Source organism: Artibeus jamaicensis, unplaced genomic scaffold (genome assembly GCF_021234435.1).
Source record: "Artibeus jamaicensis isolate MK-2021 breed Jamaican fruit bat unplaced genomic scaffold, CSHL_Jam_final contig_3113, whole genome shotgun sequence".
In the NCBI taxonomy this organism is placed as follows: Eukaryota; Metazoa; Chordata; class Mammalia; order Chiroptera; family Phyllostomidae; genus Artibeus; species Artibeus jamaicensis.
The window spans coordinates 2,315,879-2,335,830 of NW_026521719.1; the positions used below are offsets into that span (position 1 = coordinate 2,315,879).

The 19,952-nt window shown below is 36.2% G+C and overlaps 1 protein-coding gene across 1 annotated transcript in view; it reads right to left on the reverse strand.

The window, feature by feature from the left end:
- Positions 1-19,952, reverse strand: part of PROS1 (protein S) — a 65,700-nt gene that overhangs the window by 37,092 nt on the left and 8,656 nt on the right. Inside the window, exons 2-3 of the mRNA XM_037152356.2 lie at positions 10,650-10,813; positions 7,963-7,987 (exon numbers count right to left, since the gene is read on the reverse strand). Coding sequence (XP_037008251.2) covers positions 7,963-7,987; positions 10,650-10,813 — 189 coding nt within the window. The remainder of the gene's footprint in view (positions 1-7,962; positions 7,988-10,649; positions 10,814-19,952) is intronic.

The window sequence follows — 19,952 nt, forward strand, 5'->3', positions numbered from 1 at the left end:
ATTTCCTTCACCAAATTGGGGAAGTTTTCTTTCATTACTTTTTAAAATAAAGTTCGAATTTCTTGCTCTCTCTTCTCCTTCTAGAACACCTATGATGCAAATGCAGGAATTCTTGAAGTTTTCCCACACACTGCTCACATTACTCCCACTTTTTTGGATTTTTTTTCTTGTGGTTCTGATTGGTTTTTTTCTTCCTTATGTTCCAAATCATTGATTTGATTCTTGGCTTCATCTATTCTACTGTTGTTTCCCTGGACATCATTTTTTATTCCAATTAGTATGTCCTTGGCTTATGCCTGGATCTTTTTTATGCTGTTAAGATCCTAACTAAGTTCCTTGAACATCCTTATAACTAGTGTTTTGAACTCTACATCTGGTAGATTGCTTATCTCCATTTTGTTTAGTGCTTTTTTTCTGGAGTTTTGACATTTTCTCTCATTTGGGCCATGTTTCTTTGTCTCTTCATTGTGACAGCCTCCTTAGGTTTGTTTCTATATAACAGGTAGAGCTGTTATGACCACCCTCCTTGGTAGCATGGCCTAATGTACCAGGTGTCCTGCAGGGTCCAGTGGCACAACCTCCCCTATCACTCAAGCTGGTTCCTCAGGGTACATCCTTCATGTGGGCTGAGTACACCCTCCTCTTGTAATTGAGGCTTGATTGCTGTTGGCAGGTAAATGGAGGGATTTACCCAGGCCAGTCAGCTACAGGCTGTGACCACTGACCACAAAACTCTACCTTCCATGGAGGATCAGCTGTGCAAAGGCAGGGTGCTCCCACGTGGTCTGTAGCTGTCCAGTGGGTGAGCAGGCTCTAGGGTTTCCTGGGTGGGGCAGGCCAAGGTCATCCCCCACCTGCGTTCTGTCTGTGGCCAACCTGCATGGGCTACAAAGCAATCTGAGATGGCTGCTACTTGTGATGGGCTTGGAGATTGACAGCAGAAGCCAAGCTGTGAATCTAAGCTGGCTGCTGTTAGTACTTGGCCTGGGGCCACTTAGTTGTTGCCAGTTTGATATTATTTAGGAAGTTCTGAAACATGAGCCAACTATTAACTGTGACTTTTCCAGCCACTCATATGGAAAAGTCACAGTTAACAGTTTGGATGGCCCTGTACATTGGGTGGGAGAGAGTCTCAAGGGATCTCTAGGGTCAGGCAGACAGTATTAGCCAGGTTGATGGAGTCTCAGATATGGTACCCATCTGCAGGCTCTGTGGCTCCATGGGGGGAGGGCTCAGAAAACGGACAATGGCCTCTGTCTGCCTTTCTGTCCAGGAGAAAGCTTTCCCCATCTCCTGCCTTGATGCCAGACACTTCAGTCCCTGCCTTTGTCACTAGTGCCTTTCAAGCTGCTACCCAGTGGTACTTGAGCTCACAGGCAGTGTGTCTATGTAAGTTCACATGTGGGTTCTTTTAGGGGAACTTTTGGGACTCCAGGAGTTTCTTCCACTGACTCAATCCCCATGGATTTTAGCAGCCAGAAGTTATGGAGACTTATCTTACTTGTACCAGAACCCTGGCCTGGAGGGTCTGGTGAGGGGCTGAGAGTCCTCACTCCCAAATATCCCTCCCGAATTTTTATCCACCACTCATGGATGTGATACTATCCCATTCCATGATCTGCCCCTCCTACCAATCTGGATGGATTTGGTTTCTTAAAATTCCATAGTTGTCATATTTCCATTCAACTCGATTCCTGCCAGTTGTGGGTGATGGTTGTTCTATATTTTAGCTGTAATTTTCGCGTGAGAGGAGGTGAGTCTTGGTAACTTTTGCCACCATCGTGCAGCCCTTTCTTTTTCAATGATAGAAGGTACCATTACACAAAAGTCTAAATGTTTGCTTATTTTAATTTCAGAAGTGGAAGACTGAGTTATTCGTACTCCTCTCTTGATGATACATTACTATTATTTGTTTCTGTAAAGCCTATTGCTTGCTGCTTTTAAAAAAATACGTCTTTTTATCTCCATTTCATTCCCACTTACCTCTTATGCAACCATTCTAATGAATTAATACATATTTTTATTTGTATATGTTCTTATAAAACATGTATTTATAATTTTATGTCCCTGAATTTTCATTTCTGTAAATGGTTGTGTACTATAAATCATGTTCTCTGACATTCCTTATTTAGAATTGTATTTTTATGACCTATTCATGCTGCAACATGTAATTTACTGCTTCTAACTGATAAACATTACTCATAGCATGCAATCACCATTTAAAAAATCCTCTCTACCTGCAATACTAAGATTGCTTTCAATTTCCTACCTCTCTAAAAGTAGCCCTGCAATAGATATTTTCATGCATGTCTCATTATTACACTCATAAACAATTTCTTTGGAATAGGTTCCGATGAGTTTTTGGAATTGTAGCATTTTTCAATAGGCATAAACTTAGTGGCTAAGTGCATTCTCTCAAGCAGTGCATATGAATTTCTATATCCTGCCCTAGCCAGTGTGGCTCAGTTGGCTGAAGCATTGTCTCATTAGCCAAAAGGTCATGGGTTCACAGTCAGAGCACATACTTAGGTTCAGGGTTCAGTCCCCAGTTGGATTGAGTACAAGAGGCAATTAATCAATGTTTCTCACTTGCCTGTGAGAGGCAACCAGCCAGTGTTTCTCTCTTGCACTGATGTCTCTCCCTCTCTCTAAGATAAGTCAGCATGTCCTCAGGAAAAGATAAAATAAAAAGAATTTCCATATCCTGGCTTTCTAATTGTTGCAGAATAGGCAGTAAAGTGACAGCCCTTTGTTTTTCTGATTTCCAGTGAGATGGAGCATAACTTCATGTCATTTAAAAATATTTTGAGTTTCCTCCTTTGACTATTTTATTACTTTGTAACCACTTTTCTTTTGGCACTTATTTATTCTTGTGAGTTTGCAGAAATTTAAAAATATTTATAAATATCGACTCATCCTCTCATCTGTCTCCTTCTTAAATTTTACTGTTTTTTGAGAGAGAAGAAGGGAGGACAGAGAAAAACATCCATGTAAGATAGAAACATCAATTGGTTGCCTCACATATGTGCCCCTTAAAGAACTGAACCCACATCCTAGGAATGTGCTCTAACTGGAATTGAACCCCCAACCTTCTGATGTAGGGGACAATGCTCCATCCGAGCTCAGCTGGTGTAGGGTACAACTCAGCCACACCAGCCAGGGCCACTTATCTGTCTCTTAACTTTATTTTTATGCCTGTCTTTTAAGAGAAGTTCTTAATTTTGTTGTAATCAAATCTATCAATTATTTGGCATTATGGTTTTTGCATTTGAAGTTTTTTGTTCTGTGCCATTGATAGTGAAAATATTCTCACACAGTTTTGTTTAATTTCATAGTTTTAACATTTGTGTCTTTATTTCATCTACCACCCATCTTTATATTTGGTGGTAGGAACACAGATTTATTTTTCTGATTATAGTTAGCCTGTCTTCCCCACATGATCTTCTACACAATTCGAAGTGATATGTGATATGATCTTTATGAAATATTAGGTTGGCAAATAGAGAGGGGTCTGTCTCTGCACTGTTACATTCATTAATGTACATGTTCCTCTGACAAAAGCAAGTTGTTTTCTCTCTACAGCTTTGTATTATTTATATTTGATGAGGTGTCTCCTCCTTGCCAATTTTAAGATTAATTTAGGCATGTGTAGGCTTTTATTCCCTGATTTACATACAGAATTATTTTTAAAAATCCAGCTGGAATTTTAAAAACGATTGCTCCCAAATATATAGGTTACTTGATCTCTTTATAGCATCACTCAGTTCAGAAGCATGAAATATCTTTCTATAATTTCAGTTCATCTTCTATACCCTTAGTTTGACTTTTAAAGTTTACCCTACAGAGGTCTTACATATACTTAAGATATTTCTAGATATTCTATGAGATTTGCTGCTGTCGTGAATGGTGTCAACTTTTTATTTTCTAGGGGACTACTATGTAAAGAACTACTGCTGAATTTTTATGGGGTAGACTTACAACTATCTAACATCTTTTATGTGCTCTAATACTCTGTCTATGGATACTTTTTCTGGTATATCATCATATTGATTACAAATATATAATGATAGACATATAGTTTGCCTCATGATCTATACAATTCTTATTTTTCTCTCCTTACTGAATTATCTGTAAACCTAAAGTGCTTCTATTCTTGTTCTCAATTAAAAAGAGATTGTATGTAAAGTTTATCCATTAAGTATAATGCTTACTACAGGTTTTGTTCTTTTTACTTCCTTCCTTCTCTTCCTTTCTCTTTTCCTTCCATTCTTCCTCCTTCTCTCTCCTTCTTATCCTTCCTTCCTCCCTCCCTCCCTCCCTCCCTCCCTCCCTCCTTCCTTCCTGGTTGTATCATTAGCATGACCATCCATATCAATTTACCCAGGGGAGTCCTATTTATTTTTTACTTGACATTTATCTGGAAAAGAATTAGTCCTGGACAAAATAGAAAAATCTGGAAGATAAATTATATGGTTACTCTATATAACCTTTAGTTTAAAAAAGTTTTTCTATAATCATAGTTTGCTGAAAGTTTTTATCATAATTAAGTGTTGAATTTTATCAATTGCTTTTTCTGTGTGAACTGAGGTAGTAATAAACTATTTATGTGGAGAATTATATTAATGGATTTTCTGATGTTAAACCATCCTTGAATTTCTGGAATAAAACCTACTTTACCATGAGGTATTATTTTAATATACTTTACATAAGATTTGACATCATTTTATTTAGAATTAAATTATAAGTGGAAAGAAATTGTATTTGTATTTTTTGTGTTATCCTTATCTGGTTAGAGAATCAAAATTACACTAGTCTTTTCAAATAAGCCCAGAGCATAGCCGTTTTTCCTATTTTCCAGGACAATTTTATAAGAGAAACTTTAATAATTTCTTTACATGTGGAAGAACTCCCCTAAATAATATCTGGGTCTGTATTTGGGTGCTTACAGAGGAGAGGACTTTGGGGTTTTAGCTTATTTAGTACTCATCTGTATAACCAAGTTCTCCATTTCTTCCTGTAAAATTAAAGATGTTTTATATTTTCTAGAAATGTACCCATTTTATCCAGTTTCTAAATATAGTTTTATAGCTATTTATAATATTGTATATTTTATTTTATCAATATGATGATCTCTATTTTAGAATCACAAATCTCATCTATACTGGGGGTTTACAGTATTTCCCATTTTTATCCTATCCTCTGTTCTGGCATTCCTTCTTTCCTTTTCTTCTTTTTCCTTGATTATTCTTACAAGAGATCAGTCTAACTTACATTTTTCAAAGAATGAGATTTTGCTTTTGTTAATTTCTCTTTTGATTTCCATTTAAATTATCTCTATCCCTATTTTTGTTATTTCCTTATTTCTTGTTACTCGGGGTTTACTTTTAAATGTTTTTTCACTTGGTTGGAATGTTTAGATCATTATTTAAAATTCCTACCTATCCTCTGAATGGTGCCCCAGCACTGAGCACCCAATTCCCACATGCACATACTAGAACAAGCCAGCTTTTACTCTACCCATGGGTTTCTCATATTTCTTGTTGTATTTTTTATTTTATTTTGTTATTATTAGTGCCTAGAACGTTACTGTTTCTCTTAGATGATTTTAAGAGAAGTCAGCACTCTGGTCTAATTCACCAACTTGGCAAGAACAAGAAATTGAAAATTATTTCTCCTGTTTATATTTAGGCTTCTAATTTAGCATTCTTCCCAAGAAGTTCCTCTCCCACTAATAGAATCCTCCACTCTATCAGGTGATATTTTAAAGGTCAATATAGATGGTAGAGTTATCTATTTTATTTTCTAAGGAAAAGAACATGACTTTAAAAACACAGAGCTGCCTGGCTGGTGTAGCTCAGTAGATTGAGCACAGGCCTGCAAACCAAAGGATCTCAGTTCGATTCCTGGCCAGGATACATGCCTGGGTTGCAGACCAGGTCCCCAGTGGGGGACACATGAGAGGCAACCACACATTGATGTTTCTCTCCCTCTCTATCTCCTTCCCGTCCCCTCTATCTAAAAATAAAAATAAAAATAAATTTAAAAAAAGAAAGAAAACCAGAGCCTTAACTCTGTCCAAAATCTGCTTTCAATGCAGTAATGGAAGATGTGGGTAGACTGAAGTCTTTCTGAATCTCTGAAACTCTAAATCTAAGCACTGTCCAAAAAGTATGCGTTATTAGTGGTAAAACTTCTTGGGTGTTCTTATCTCACTGTAAGACACTTCATGCATGGGCTGTGGTAATTAGTAAAATTACTGTTAGGTTTACTAGAAACAGAATTATAAGTATCTATCAAGTAGAAAAATCTGGCCTACAGAATATATATATATCAAATGACAGAAAAGGTAAACTAAGAGCATTTCTTTTCCATTTTCAACAGTGGAAAACGGAACAAGAGAAACTCTTGTTGCATCTTCATATCCAGAGACAAAAATAGTATCACTCCACAATTTTTATAGTGTCTCCTTTCCAAGTTTAAATGAAACTGTTTAAGTCTGTTATTAGTGGCTAGAAAGGGAAAGTGAAGGAAAGAATAAAATGGAAATAAAGAAGTCATAGAAAAATTATAATGTTAAGATCTTGCAGGAGAAATCTCAGACTGGAAATTACAAAAAGAATTATAATAAGTCAACTGGAAATTACCTAGCAGCCCATTGAACAGAAATGAGACATGCCACGGAGTTCTAAAGAGAGACCCCAATGAACTGAGGTCCTACAGTTGAGGAGAGGGTGAAATGAAATGTAGACACTGCTGTTGAGTCTCCTGAGCCCAGAATGTGCCACACAAACAAGATTCAGAGCATCATGGATACTCAAAAATGAAAGGATAACCAATTCAGGGCTAAGAAAAAGAGCACTGGGCTCTAACAGGGTCTTCTACACAGTGGTCTTAGGCTCTTACTTGTTAACTGTTCTGAAAGGTAGATATATCGGTAAGTACATACCATTGTTTCAATGGAAGCTTCCTTAGGAAAGCAAGAAAGGAAGAGATATACCCAATCTAAAGACAGTTTCTGGACTCTTTACATGGGTATTCAGAAACAAAACAAAAGCAAACAAGAAGTAAAACCCTAAACCGTAATTAAACCCTCAGATTTCAAGAAAAATAAGAGTTTAATAGAAAGTTATTTACAAAATTATGTTAACAAATTTTAAGCTGCATAGTAATTAATGTATATCAGAGTACATTTCTACTTTTTTTCCAAGGAGGATTAACTTTTCATTTCTAAAAGGCTTGCAGCTCAAGTTGGCTGGGATGAGAGTGGGGTGGACAGATGCACAGATGGGGAATATCTTGAGCCTAAAGAAGGATGGAGAGCACAACTTTGTGGGCTGGACCTTCAGAGAATCCCATCAGAAAGAGGTGAATAAATCAATCTCCATTATTATGGAGAATGCTTACAGCTATCCTGAGTAATATTAATATAAAATGTTTTTATATTTCCTTAAAGCAAACCCAAATCTTCTTATCTTTAATTGATATTGAGTTGAAATCATCTCATCTATTTGAGTATGGAAAGCACACCTCACTCCTTGGGAGTCCAGTATTGTGTGCAAAAGGGATACTGCAAGAAATGATGAAATGATGTTGCCAAGGGAGAAGCTGTTAATAATTTCAATAAGTGTGTGTGCCACAAGCTCCAGAGAGTACAGAGATCTTTCCTTTCATTAAAAGATAACCCATGACCTAAATATAACTTAACATTAGCCCAGTGAGGCTGTAAGACAGGAAATTGAAGACTTAAAAAGTCAAAAATGCCACATGTTAATTAAAGAACCATTAAAATTTTTCTGCATAACTTTAATAAAAGGACAGCAATATTGCATAGAGAATGGTATCTTACTCCCAGGGCTAATTAAACTGTATTGCATGAAATATACAACTTAAGGATTGGGCTTGATTGTATCTAAGTTCCTTCCCACACCTAGAATTATATGAATGAAATCCTTCTGAACTTACCTAAATATCTTGGATAAAAATACTCCTAGAAGGAAAGAAAAATGAATAAATTATCTTAGCAAACCTAAATTTCACTATAAAGTTAAAGCAATTTTAAAACATGTTTTTATTTTAAAGATGCAATTTTTTCCTCTTTATTGAATTTATTGGGGTAACACTAGTTAACAAAATGATACAGTTTTCACATGCACAATTCCACAACACATTATCTATATACAGTATTGTGTGTTCACCAGCCGAAGTCTAAAAATTCAAATAAATTACAAATAAATGTCATTTCCACATTATAAGATTTTTTCTGTAGTAAAATATACCCGGAGTAGATAACTAATAACTTTAAGCACATAGATTCTTAGGCTTAAGGCAATATCAATCAATTAAATCATGTTTCAAAAACTTCTAATCTGAACACAGGTTCTATTGGAGCTATTAAACGTAATCATATACATCCCCTTTTGTAAATTCTGTATTTTTTCCATAATGATTAGATACCCATTTGGCACATTTCATGCCATGCTGATTACACACAGCAGATTAAATATTGAATAACACTAGGCATTTATCTTTTAGCACCATAAGTACAAGTAACACCTTTTGTATTAATTGGTTATGTATGCAAAGCTTGTCTGTAAATCAATACTTTGGAATAAGAATGCACTTTACCAGAGAGAGAAAAATGTTAAAAATGATTACTAATGGTAAAATTCTCAGGATGGTTCACGAACGCCTTCTTAAGCCATAATGTATCTAATGTGTAACATTACTAGCACAAGAACTCCTCATGAGAAACCAGTGTTTCTGCACAAAACGTAAGTCCAAAACATAACTTCACCCAGTATACAGTCAAAGTCCTCACTGTTTCCTCCTCTCACATATACACCTACACAACACTTACCTACTAATTTATAAGCATGGACTTTCTCACCAAGTATTGCAGACAGTGGTGTTACCTTCTACAGAACAAAGGTCAGGAGGATAAGCAGCAATGAATGGACTCAAAAGATTATGTGATGGGTGAAAGGAATAGTTTAGGGATAATGAGGTAAACAGCAGGGGAAAGATTGGGAATGTGGGCTAGAGTATTAGGGATGTGGGAAGCAACAGTGAATGTTTTTTTCTTTTATTTCTCCTATTTCTTCCTTTCTCTGTCATAGCTTTTTCTTCCGTCAATAAGACTGATGTCAGAATGAGTGGAGAGGAAGCACATTCCTGAGTTTCCCTTCTACACTATCTTCCCCTCTCTCCATTGTCATCTTCATCCTCACTCCACATTTGCTATTCATATGCTACAGTATAAGAACATATCTACAGTGCTAGAAATGCAGACTCAAGTATTTCTAGTGATATAATATATCTCAAGCATGCGTACTTGCTTTAAAATGTTCAAGCAAAACAAAACAAAATTAGAGTGAGTGAAGAAGAAAACAGACAAAACAATCATGGCGGATTGCTGAACATTGTTGAAGTGAGAGAAACATATGCTGAGGTTTGTTACACTGTACTTTCCACTTTGGTATATTTAAATTTCTATAATAAAAATAAATGTGTGTGCACACATGTGTGTACATGTACCTGTTCTCTACAAAATAAAAATACTCTGTATATTGTGTAGAATAAAATATTTTTGTCTTGCTGATTGTTTATCCAAAAAAGCAACAAAACTGAGAGGAAAAAAACGGAATCTTTGGGTATCTATTAGAATAGGTGGAGGTAAAAGAACTGAAGAGAACACAGGTTAGTACTGTCTCGGACAAGTTCTCCAACTACAGAGATGATTTTTGGTCATTATCTCTCAACTCATGGTCCCAAAAGCCATGGCAGAGATAAAGGAGATACTCTGTACATATTTGCACCCTCACTTCCCTTTGGTTATATAGTTCACCTCAGAAAAAAATGCATGAGGTAACTGCAAAGGTTAACAAACTTGAATACTTAGAGGCACTATTTATACTCCTGTCACCCACAGGATAGGTCAGAGAATATCCTCCCCTACGAAATAAAAGGACTAAAGATAAGGTCATATTTCTGTATAATATTTAGGGACACTTATGACTAGATTTTTCTAAATTAACTTGGAAACTTTTACACACTAAGATGTAAATTCTAACCCCAGCAATGACTGAAGACATAAAATGACTCGGGAAATTTCCCAAGGGCTTATGGAATGAATTAAAATATACTCAAGGAACACAGTGCTGAATGAATTCTTTAGTAAGCATTCACTGAGTACCAATTATGTACCAAGCTTTATGTTAAAGGCTGGTTAAAAAGGCAATGAAGACATTTAATGAAGTATAATGATAATGATGCAATCACATGCTTGTGCCTGCTCACACACACACACACACACACATACTTGAGGTGTCTTCCCCCTCACCCAATACTCTCAAATTCTGGTTGGATAAAAGTATTTACAAACTAGGAGTTTGATATTGTTTGCTGATAACGAGATATAACTGAATTATACTTTGGTTAAAGCACATGGCTTTTAGCAATGTGTCTTCCTAACTAGTCCACTTTCATTGGAAGGTACTTCTTTATAAAATGCTTAAGTGGTTACATGAGAAACATGACATGTACCAACAATTAACTTTACAAAGGAAAACAATGGAACATGGACTCAAGCAGGAAATGTTCTGCTGTTTCTATGCCTGGGTAAGCTAACATTAATTTTCACAGGTTCTTACCGTTTCAGGGTTATTTTCAAAGACCTCCCTGGCTTCTTCTTTATTGCACAGTTCTTCGATGCACTCTCTTTCAAGATTACCCTGCTGGGTTTCTTCAGCAGAGTACCAAGAGTTTGCACGACGTTTCCTAACCAGAACTTGTGAAGCATGTTGCTTTGACAAGACTGAAGAAAAACAATAAGTTCATATAAATAAATCTTTCATTTCTCCAGCTAAAACATATTATTGTGTTAAACAATAAGAATTAAAATCATTTTATTCCTTTAAATTGTATGATATTTAAAATCAGTATGCTTAAACTGAGGAAAAATGAAGATATGTAACACTTTCATTAACAACTCAACGAACAAGTTTGGTATACAGCTACATGCTTTTAATAATCTACACAAACTATTCAAGTTCCTGCTAGAGGTCATACATAACAGACAATACTTACTATTTACCTTATGAACTACACAGGAAATAGCACCATGCTGAAAGGACTATGTGAAAAACCATAGCCATCCCATCTGTGATGCTACTTTCTTAATTTTAATGGAGAACTTACATGATCACTGAAGCAGGAGTATAATTCAATGAGCTATTTAAAATACACTTGATAGGCTAACACACAATTATTCATACCAACAGGAAAATAAAAATTCATGATAAAAGTAAGTCCAAAGAAAAGGCTCTTGAATCCACGTGGACTGATCCTATCGTGCCCTTCACAACCTTCTTTATCCTCTAATGAAGGGCATCTCAATCCCATCAGAAATGTTCCCCATTTCTTTGCTCTCCTTGACACAGTTGTCTATATTCCTATTCCCCATATCCTCTCCTCCCACCCTTTCATACACACATACACACTCACACTCACACACACACTAATCAGGCTTTTGTCTGTGACTTCCCCAGGCTGCTTTAATTGTAATGGTTAACCATCAGTCATCATCTTACCTGACCTACAAGCAATATTTGACAGCAGTGATTATCGCTTCCTAAGTACAATAGTTTAGCCAGACTTACAGGTCATCAGGCATTCTTCATTATTCTTATATCCCATTGCCTACGCCTTAGTCATCTCTTCCTTCTAGTGACCTCTAAATATTGGTTACTTGTGGTTTCATGGCTATATCCTAATATACTGTATCTGCAGCTCAAGCCTCCCTCCTCACTTCAGATCATATGTCCAGTTGGCTATCAGACCTCCCCACCTGGGTGACCAACAAAAATCTCAAATATGGCATCATAAGAATGAAATTCTAATTTCCACACTCTCTCTGACGGGCTCCACTTGAAACCTCTCAGTTAATAGTAACTTCTGGGAGCTCAGGGCAAAAAACTTGGAGTAATCTTTCATTCCTTCTCCCCCAACACCATCGACATCCCAATTCTGTAACATCACAAAATCCTCTCTGGTTTCTCTTCCAGATTTATAAAAAATATGACCACTTCTCACCATCTCAACTGTTTTTATTGATATAACTATTTTCATTTTTAAAACTTCCACAATTAAAATTAGTAAAACGTTTCCTTTAACCAACTATGAGTCAAACTTTAAAAATCAGGCAATACTATATGGCACATGAGTATGTGAAGAACATAAGTTTTTACAAAGTTGTTGATCATTAGGAGATTTAACTAATTAACAAATATTATTCATTATTGTGACAAACCAATACGTATGTATGAGTTTGTCCACCTTTTTAAAAAAGATAATTCATGGGGTGGGAGGAGCGGGGGGGGGGAATTCAGACAACTCTAATTGAACAACAATAAAGTAATTTAAAGATAAATAAATAAATAAATAGATAATATAATTAAAATGGTTAATGTATTGCTTTTTTAATTTGGTACTATAATACTTATATTATTATTTTACTTTAAAATATATTTAATGGGATATCTAGGACTCCTGGCCAAGATGGAGGCATAGGTAGATATGCTTCACTTCTTCACACAACCAAAAGAGGAATAACAACCAATTTATGAATAAAACAACCAAAACTGCCAGAAAATCTAACTGTCTGGAAGTCTGACAATCAAGGACTTAAAGAAGGAAGATTAATCCAAACCGGTAGGAAGGTAGATATGGGCAGCTGGGGTGGAGAGGGCACAATGTCAAGGTGGTGGCCGAAGAATGGGCAGTCCCACATTCATGTGCGGATAAACCGGGAGGAACAACTGGGAAGTGAGAGAGATCGCGCAATCCTGGGTTCCAGTGTGGGGAAATAAAGCCTCAAAACTTCTCGCTGTAAAAAACTGTACGAGTTGCAGCAACAAGAAAAACTCCCAGTCTCACAGGAGAGTCTGTTTGAGGGGCCCACAGGGTTCATACCCTGTGGACATACACAAGCCCACCCAACCGAGTATCATCAGCACTAGATGGGCCCAATTCACTTGTGGATAGTGGGGGAAGTGACTGAAAGCCAGGCAAAAGCCATGCAAGTGACATTGTTCTGCTCTCTTTCGGATTTTGGTCCCCTTTGCTGCTTCACGCAAGCAAATTGGGCCCTTCCGGTGCTGGTTCCGGGTGCGTGGGCCTGTGCACCCTCCAGGACCCTGTGGGTCTCTCTAACAAACTCTCTGTGAGCCTGGGAGCTTCTCCTGGAACCTCAAGCCCAAAAGTTTTTTCAATCAGTGCTTTTAGGCTTTATTTCCCAGTGCTGGAGCCCTGGTTTGTGAGGTCTATCTCACTGCTCACTCCTTTGCCTGGTTTATCTGCGCACAAATGTGTGACCATGGTCAGCCAGCCACCTTGCTCCCTCACTGGGTCTGCCCATTGCCATCCCACGTCTGGGATCTGCCAACTGTTGCCTGCGGGTCTGGGTCGGCTGGCCACCTTTTCCTGGGCAACCCCGCTGCGTCAGCCACTGACTCCACCCCTACTACCAGTCTGGCTGAATGATTCATTGTTGTCAGACTTCTGTATAGTTCAATTTTCTGTGTTTTGGTTGCTTTTTTATTACTAAAACTTTATGGTCTTTAAACTTGGTTGTGCAAGAAGGCACAGTGTTACCACCTACACCTCCATCTTGGCCAGAAGTCACAACAAAGTTTTTAACAAAAATTTTCACAGCACAAATATAACCTACACCTAAATCTTTAAATCCTGATTTTAACCATAAATGGTTCTTTCACTAGGAAAATCACAAAGTAATATAAATAACTCAGTTTATTTTTCTCTTATTTCTCTTGTTATCTGACAATTAATAAGCAACAAATACCCAAAGTTGACAATAAAAGAAAGAAGGAAAGCTAAAGGGCTAATTAACCAACAATCACCATGAGTATTGGTTAAATAATTAAACATCTTTCAAAGACTGTTTAATTGTTCTTAAACAATCTTTGAAAAGACAGGGTTCTCAAATCTCAACCCTATCTTTGAAAGGTTAACTAAGTACTTCTACTTTTTTTCTCTTACTTGCCAAAATAGAAATCTAAATGTTATAAGTAACTAAATAAGTAAGGTGTCTGGATTATATTTTTAAATCTATCCCTTACCATCTTTACTACTACACATTGATAAAGATTAAATCAAGCCTGTGAGTCTAAAAGTGCTACTCTGTGAGTATGCTACCTGCTAAGTGTGTTACTGACTGACAAACAGCAGCCCTAAGAACAATGAAAAAGTCTGACATGGACAGTTATGTCATTTATTTAAAGTAGGCTAAAGTATGCTATTTTATAATACATATAGCAAAAACTTGTCCCTTCTGAACTTTGAAGCAAATACATGAGTGTCTTTCAAAATGAATACACTGATTCAGTAACAACAAAAAAGTCAAGGTCAAATACACTTAAGAAAAAAACCAACAAACCATAAACATCCCTGTTTGGCATATCTTCTTTACACAATATTGATATTTAAGAATACCACCTACCCTACAAGAATCTCCACTACAAGACATAGACCAGGTATAACAACTCACTATATTCATGTTTGTGAAAAAAGTTTTCAACTGTCCAGAGAGAACTAAGGTGGTGGTTTATAGGAATGCCCATATAAGTTTAGAAAACTAGAGAAAACCATAATAACCTCCATTATTTCAGAGATGATGCAACTCAGGTAAAGAGCACGCAAGACATTTGACATTTCCCTGTATCATAAAGCTAATAAGTAGCAAACATACAACTCAGATCACAGACATCCCAGGACTCCGAACTGTGACCATCCACTACCATTCGCTGCCTCTCAGACAACAAGCAGAAGTCTCTGTGCCCATTAATGAAAGGAATACTAAAAAAATTATTATACCTTTGACCTAACAATATGTTAATGAAGCTAACAATAAAAAACTAACTTTGTCTAAATAAATTTTGTCTGTTTGAATGCTTGTTTTATTTCATCCAGGTATAACCCAATAATCCTTCAAATTGGCATAATATTTAATAATTTTCAAAGTGTATGTTAATTATTGATCCTTACATAAATAATAAAATACACTATAGGATAGAATTATCATTCCTATTTTTTTATTGAAGAAGTTGAGACAGAAAGAGGTTAGATGATCTGACCAAGGTCATGGAGCTAGGAAGTGGTGCTAGTGGGACAGGAATTTAAATACACCCCTTCTTCCTAGTCCAGTGCTCTTTCTTCCGTGTATGCTGTCACTTGAATGTCCACAGTGTACTTCACTGAAAAAAAAAGAAATTAGGTGGCTGTGAGGTTGACAAGCTTAATAGCTTAAATGAGACAATTATTGTCCTTTGTACTGTAAAACCATCCAACAGCATGTTCTCGAAGGAGTTTTTCAAACATGGCATCATAGATCCAAACTAAGAATTACAGAACTGTAGGATACGACAACTAAGTGATTAGACGTGTTTTTAACAGTTGGCTGAGAGTATGTTCATCCAAAAACATCCAACCTACTAGCCTGCAGAAATGTCTAAAAATTGCATTACATATCACAGTAACAGCTATGTCACAGAAGCAAATAAATGCTGTTTTGCATCATTTCCTTTAATCCTAATCACACCTGCTCTAACTAGATAATTTCCCCATTTTATACATTTACTAAAACTCAGGGAAACTGTTCTTAATTTTACCAGGTTCACAGAGCTGAAAACAAAGCCAAGTCTGCCTCCAAAACCTGTTCTCTTTTAGCTTTACCATGGTCTCTAATCATGTTTCACTTCTTTAAATGAAGACGTTTTCAAGAAAGTCCTTGTTAAAACCCAACTATGTTGCTTGCAGAGTGTTACACTCAGATTCAAAATTTTAAGTTATGTTTAGTTATGATGCCTTTCCAGATTAAAAGTATGACTGAATCAGCTTGTCTTTTTAACTTATCTGAGTCATCACTTCACCAAAATAACGATCATAGCAGGTTGAACAACTATTATCAGTAACAACCATTGTTCAAACATTAACGGGAATTCTCTTTTGAAACTGTCTTCACAGCCTTCACATGTTCCCTTCAGTATTTTCTCTGGGGGCGCATCTTTGTTTTGCTCAGCATAAGTTTGATTGTTTTGTCTCCAAAAAAAGTTACTTCTTATTCGTAGCACTTCACTTAGGCATCTGTAATAAGGATAATGAAGTTAGTTCTGCCTCTGCTCACAGGAAAACTCCTCCACTCCTCAATTCTGTTGGCCCTTGGTCAAGGGGAGGTCCTTGCTTCAGGCCCTTTTCCCACATGGTCTTCCCAGCTTGGTCCTGGCAGTCCAGGCAGGTCAGGACCATCAGTCTGCAGGCTGCCCAAACCCATGCGTCAGATGAGGAGGGGGAGGCAGATGGAAGCGGTCCTAGCTTTAGGACGGCTCACCCTCTAAGAATCTTCCAGTCTGCTGCTCTCTTGTCCTTGCAAAGGTTATTTGTACACTCCTCCCTCCAAAAGTTGATCTGTTTCCTTGGTTTTGCTTTCTGTCTCTCCTTTCCCTACACCCTTATTATCTGGCACACCAAGAATGAAAAACTGCCCCTAAGAGAATGTGTCTGAGAAGAGAATCTTTGGCTGGCATTTGGGTTGGCAGAGTCTTTGAATCTTTGTTTCTGCTTCAATGTGGACAGGGTCAGGGAAATGCTTTTCCAAGTACAAATAGAGCAACTAGATAATAATGTGAGATACAATTGTGCCTCTTATGTCTCAACTGTTAAAGTGGCATATTTTCCTTAGTCAAAGACTGAAAAAAAATAGCATTGCAGGTTAATATATAAAAAACTTTAGTTAACGATAATAAGAAAACATGTGACCACATATTACAAATTTTACTTTAAATTATCATACATATTAATTAACTATAAAATCTTCCATTTTTAATAAAGAGTTCTACTACATAAGATTTTCAAACGAGGAGGGATATTTAACAATGTGAAGGTTGCATAGAGTAAGAAAAATCCAAAGACAGATCTTTACTTAGGCATTCATCAGCCCATATAATTATTATGAACTTTCAGAAAGGCTTGTGTTAGCCTTCAGAAAGAAATGCTATGTCTTTATGTATGATATACTTAATCTTATAAGTCTTTTTTAAGAGAAAGCTTTTCTCTAAATTTTACTTAATGTTGAGCACTATACTGCTGAACAACTGATTCTTCTCATATTATTATATTAAGGGTTAGAAGACTGTTAGAAAAAGTTTTCTCTAAAGGTGAACTATGCCTCTGTCATTCAACAGGAGTAAGCAATAAATAGGCTGGCTTTAAATGAGTCAAATATCATAAGAGATAGTTCTGAGTAAGTATATAAATCTAAGACAGAAAAAGATGAAATAATCTATGAATTATATGCAGCAAACATAAAAGTGAGTTCTAAAACATTTGGGTTCAAAGGGTTGAGGGCTGTCCTTTATTTGGAAACAGGAAGACCACTGGTAGCATTAGAAAAACAACCACCTGTGACTGCTGACCCCTCTGGGACAGATCAGTGAATGGCTAGGGAAACATGACTAAACCGTTTAGCCTCAACAGAAGTGAATTGGAACTCTCCTCACTGCAAGATTTAATTATAACTTCACAGCATCAGTATATGAAAAAAAAAGAATAAATCAAACACTGCCATTGTCTCCTCAAGATGAAAACCTCTGATTGAGCCACAGAGAAAGAAAGCAGTACATTTTAGTTATTCCTTCCAAAACAAATACTTCTATCCAAAAGACAGAACAGGCAGCTTATTGCCCAGGAAATAATTACATTCACCATCTTTTTTTACTTGACTTGTTTGCTCTCAGTGAGTGACAAATTACTGTACCTCATCAGAGTTTAGATTTTGGTAAGGTGCGAAGGGTAATTTTCTATAGCCTTGTCTTTTCTTCTTAGGACCACTACATTGCCAACTGGCTACATGTCCTAAGGCTACAGCAGGAGGTCTCTTTTACGATGTGCAGCAAGATAACCACATGGGCTTTCCTGTCTTTTTTATTTCCTACACTTTTCCAAAATACCGTCTAATTTTGATATCATGTACCAAGAGGTTAAAGAACAGTAAATGTTTTGTTGTTTGTGTTGTTTGACGTATTTTGTTTAAGGTGCCATCAATGATATTAACATTGATGCCTGTGTGTGTACTTATGCTTGGAAAAGCAACAAGGAAACTGTTTCTGGACTTTTTTGAAGGCAACAATGAAAGAGTTGCACTAATTCTGCAATATCCCACTTCCTGCAATGTCCCAGATCTCCCCAATAAGCAAGTCTGAAGTATACTTAGAGGCTTTGAAAGACTGTAGCTCTCAATGGCTTCTCTTTGACTCTTAGGATATTATTTATTTTTTTAAAAGTGCTGATGTGGATGTGAGATTATTTGGAATATTGGTATATCATTGATTAGGTTTTTCTAGTTCAATATAATTTCTGCCAGCCTCTCAGGATTACCTGTTGACATTCCAAAAGGCTATGAGACACTGTCTAAATGACAACAGAATAAAATGATAACTCATTAAGAAGAGTAAATGACTGGGAGAAGGAGTCAGGGAAAAGAAGAAAAATAAACAAGTTATAAGGGAAGGTACATTTAAAATATAGAAACTCACTTAAAAAATTAATAACCACAGGCAAAATATAAAACCTACTTTTCTTTCATAATAATAATAATAAAATAAGCATTTGTGTTCTACTTGACAAGTTATTATAGACTGTATGTGTCTCCCCAAATTTCGTGTGTGGAAGCCATAATTTCCCGTGTGGCTGTCTTTGGAGATGGGATTCCAAGGAAGTAATTAAGGTTAAATGAGGTCATAAGGGAGGGGCCCAGATCCTACTGGATTAGTGTCCCTAAAAGAAGAGAAAATAGAGAGTTCCCAAGTGAGATTATATTAAGGAAGGATTACTTGAATGAACAATTTTTAAAAATAAAGCCAACAATCTTGCAAAAAATAAAAACAAGTTGTCTTAAAAATAAGTAAATAAAAAATAAAAATGTTAGGGACTCAGTAGAATATAGTAGTTTGAACTGCTGACCAATGAAAACAGAATGTCAAAATAAAACCTCAGAAAACTCTAACATTTCAGGAAAAGCAGAGACCATCCAAAAAACAGAAGCCGAATTAGTAACATATATGTAGAGAGATAAAGAAATTTGAAGAGTATAATGCTTATAGATATAAAAGTAGGTTCATTTCAAAAAGACAAATTTCAACAGTGTCAAATGTTGTAAGGAATTTATTAATAATTATTATTAATAATAATTATTATTTAGGATGGAAGTTAAAATGTACAATTGGTTGAACAGTAAGTCACCAATACCAGTGGGAGGGTAAGAAGAAAGGAAATAGAGACTTCCAGAATAAACTATTCTGAGAAACTCAATATAGGGAAGAAAGAGTGGAGGCAATAACTTTAGAGAGAGACAGAGTTATAGTAATATTTTCCTGAAGTTGGAAAGGTGAATCTCAGAATGGCTATGAAACCCAATGAGAAAAGGCCAAATGTATCCTTTTAAAAGATGAAAAATATATAAATGCAGGAAGTTATATTTTTCACATTTTTATAAAGATCTAAAAGCTGTTGTTCTTAAATGGATCTTTTAAAATCCGTTCTGATAACGTGGACAAGAGGTCTAAGAAGATAGATACTGAAGGCCTAGAACCAGTGAGAACCAGTTCCTATTACTTTACTCATCTGTAGAAAGACTCAGAACCTATCTAGATAAATTATACTTATTTTACTTCCCGATAAACCTGAAGGATTAAATTTCTATATTTAGAACAATGTAATATAAAGAAACACCTTAAATAAAGGGGCTGTCCCCATACTAGCATTAATAACAATTTATTATATTTTTTAAAAAGTAAACAAGTAATAAAAAGCATTATTCCCCCCAAGGCTTTTTAAAAATTTATTTAATTGTTGTTCAAGTACAGTTTTCTGTCTTTTACTCC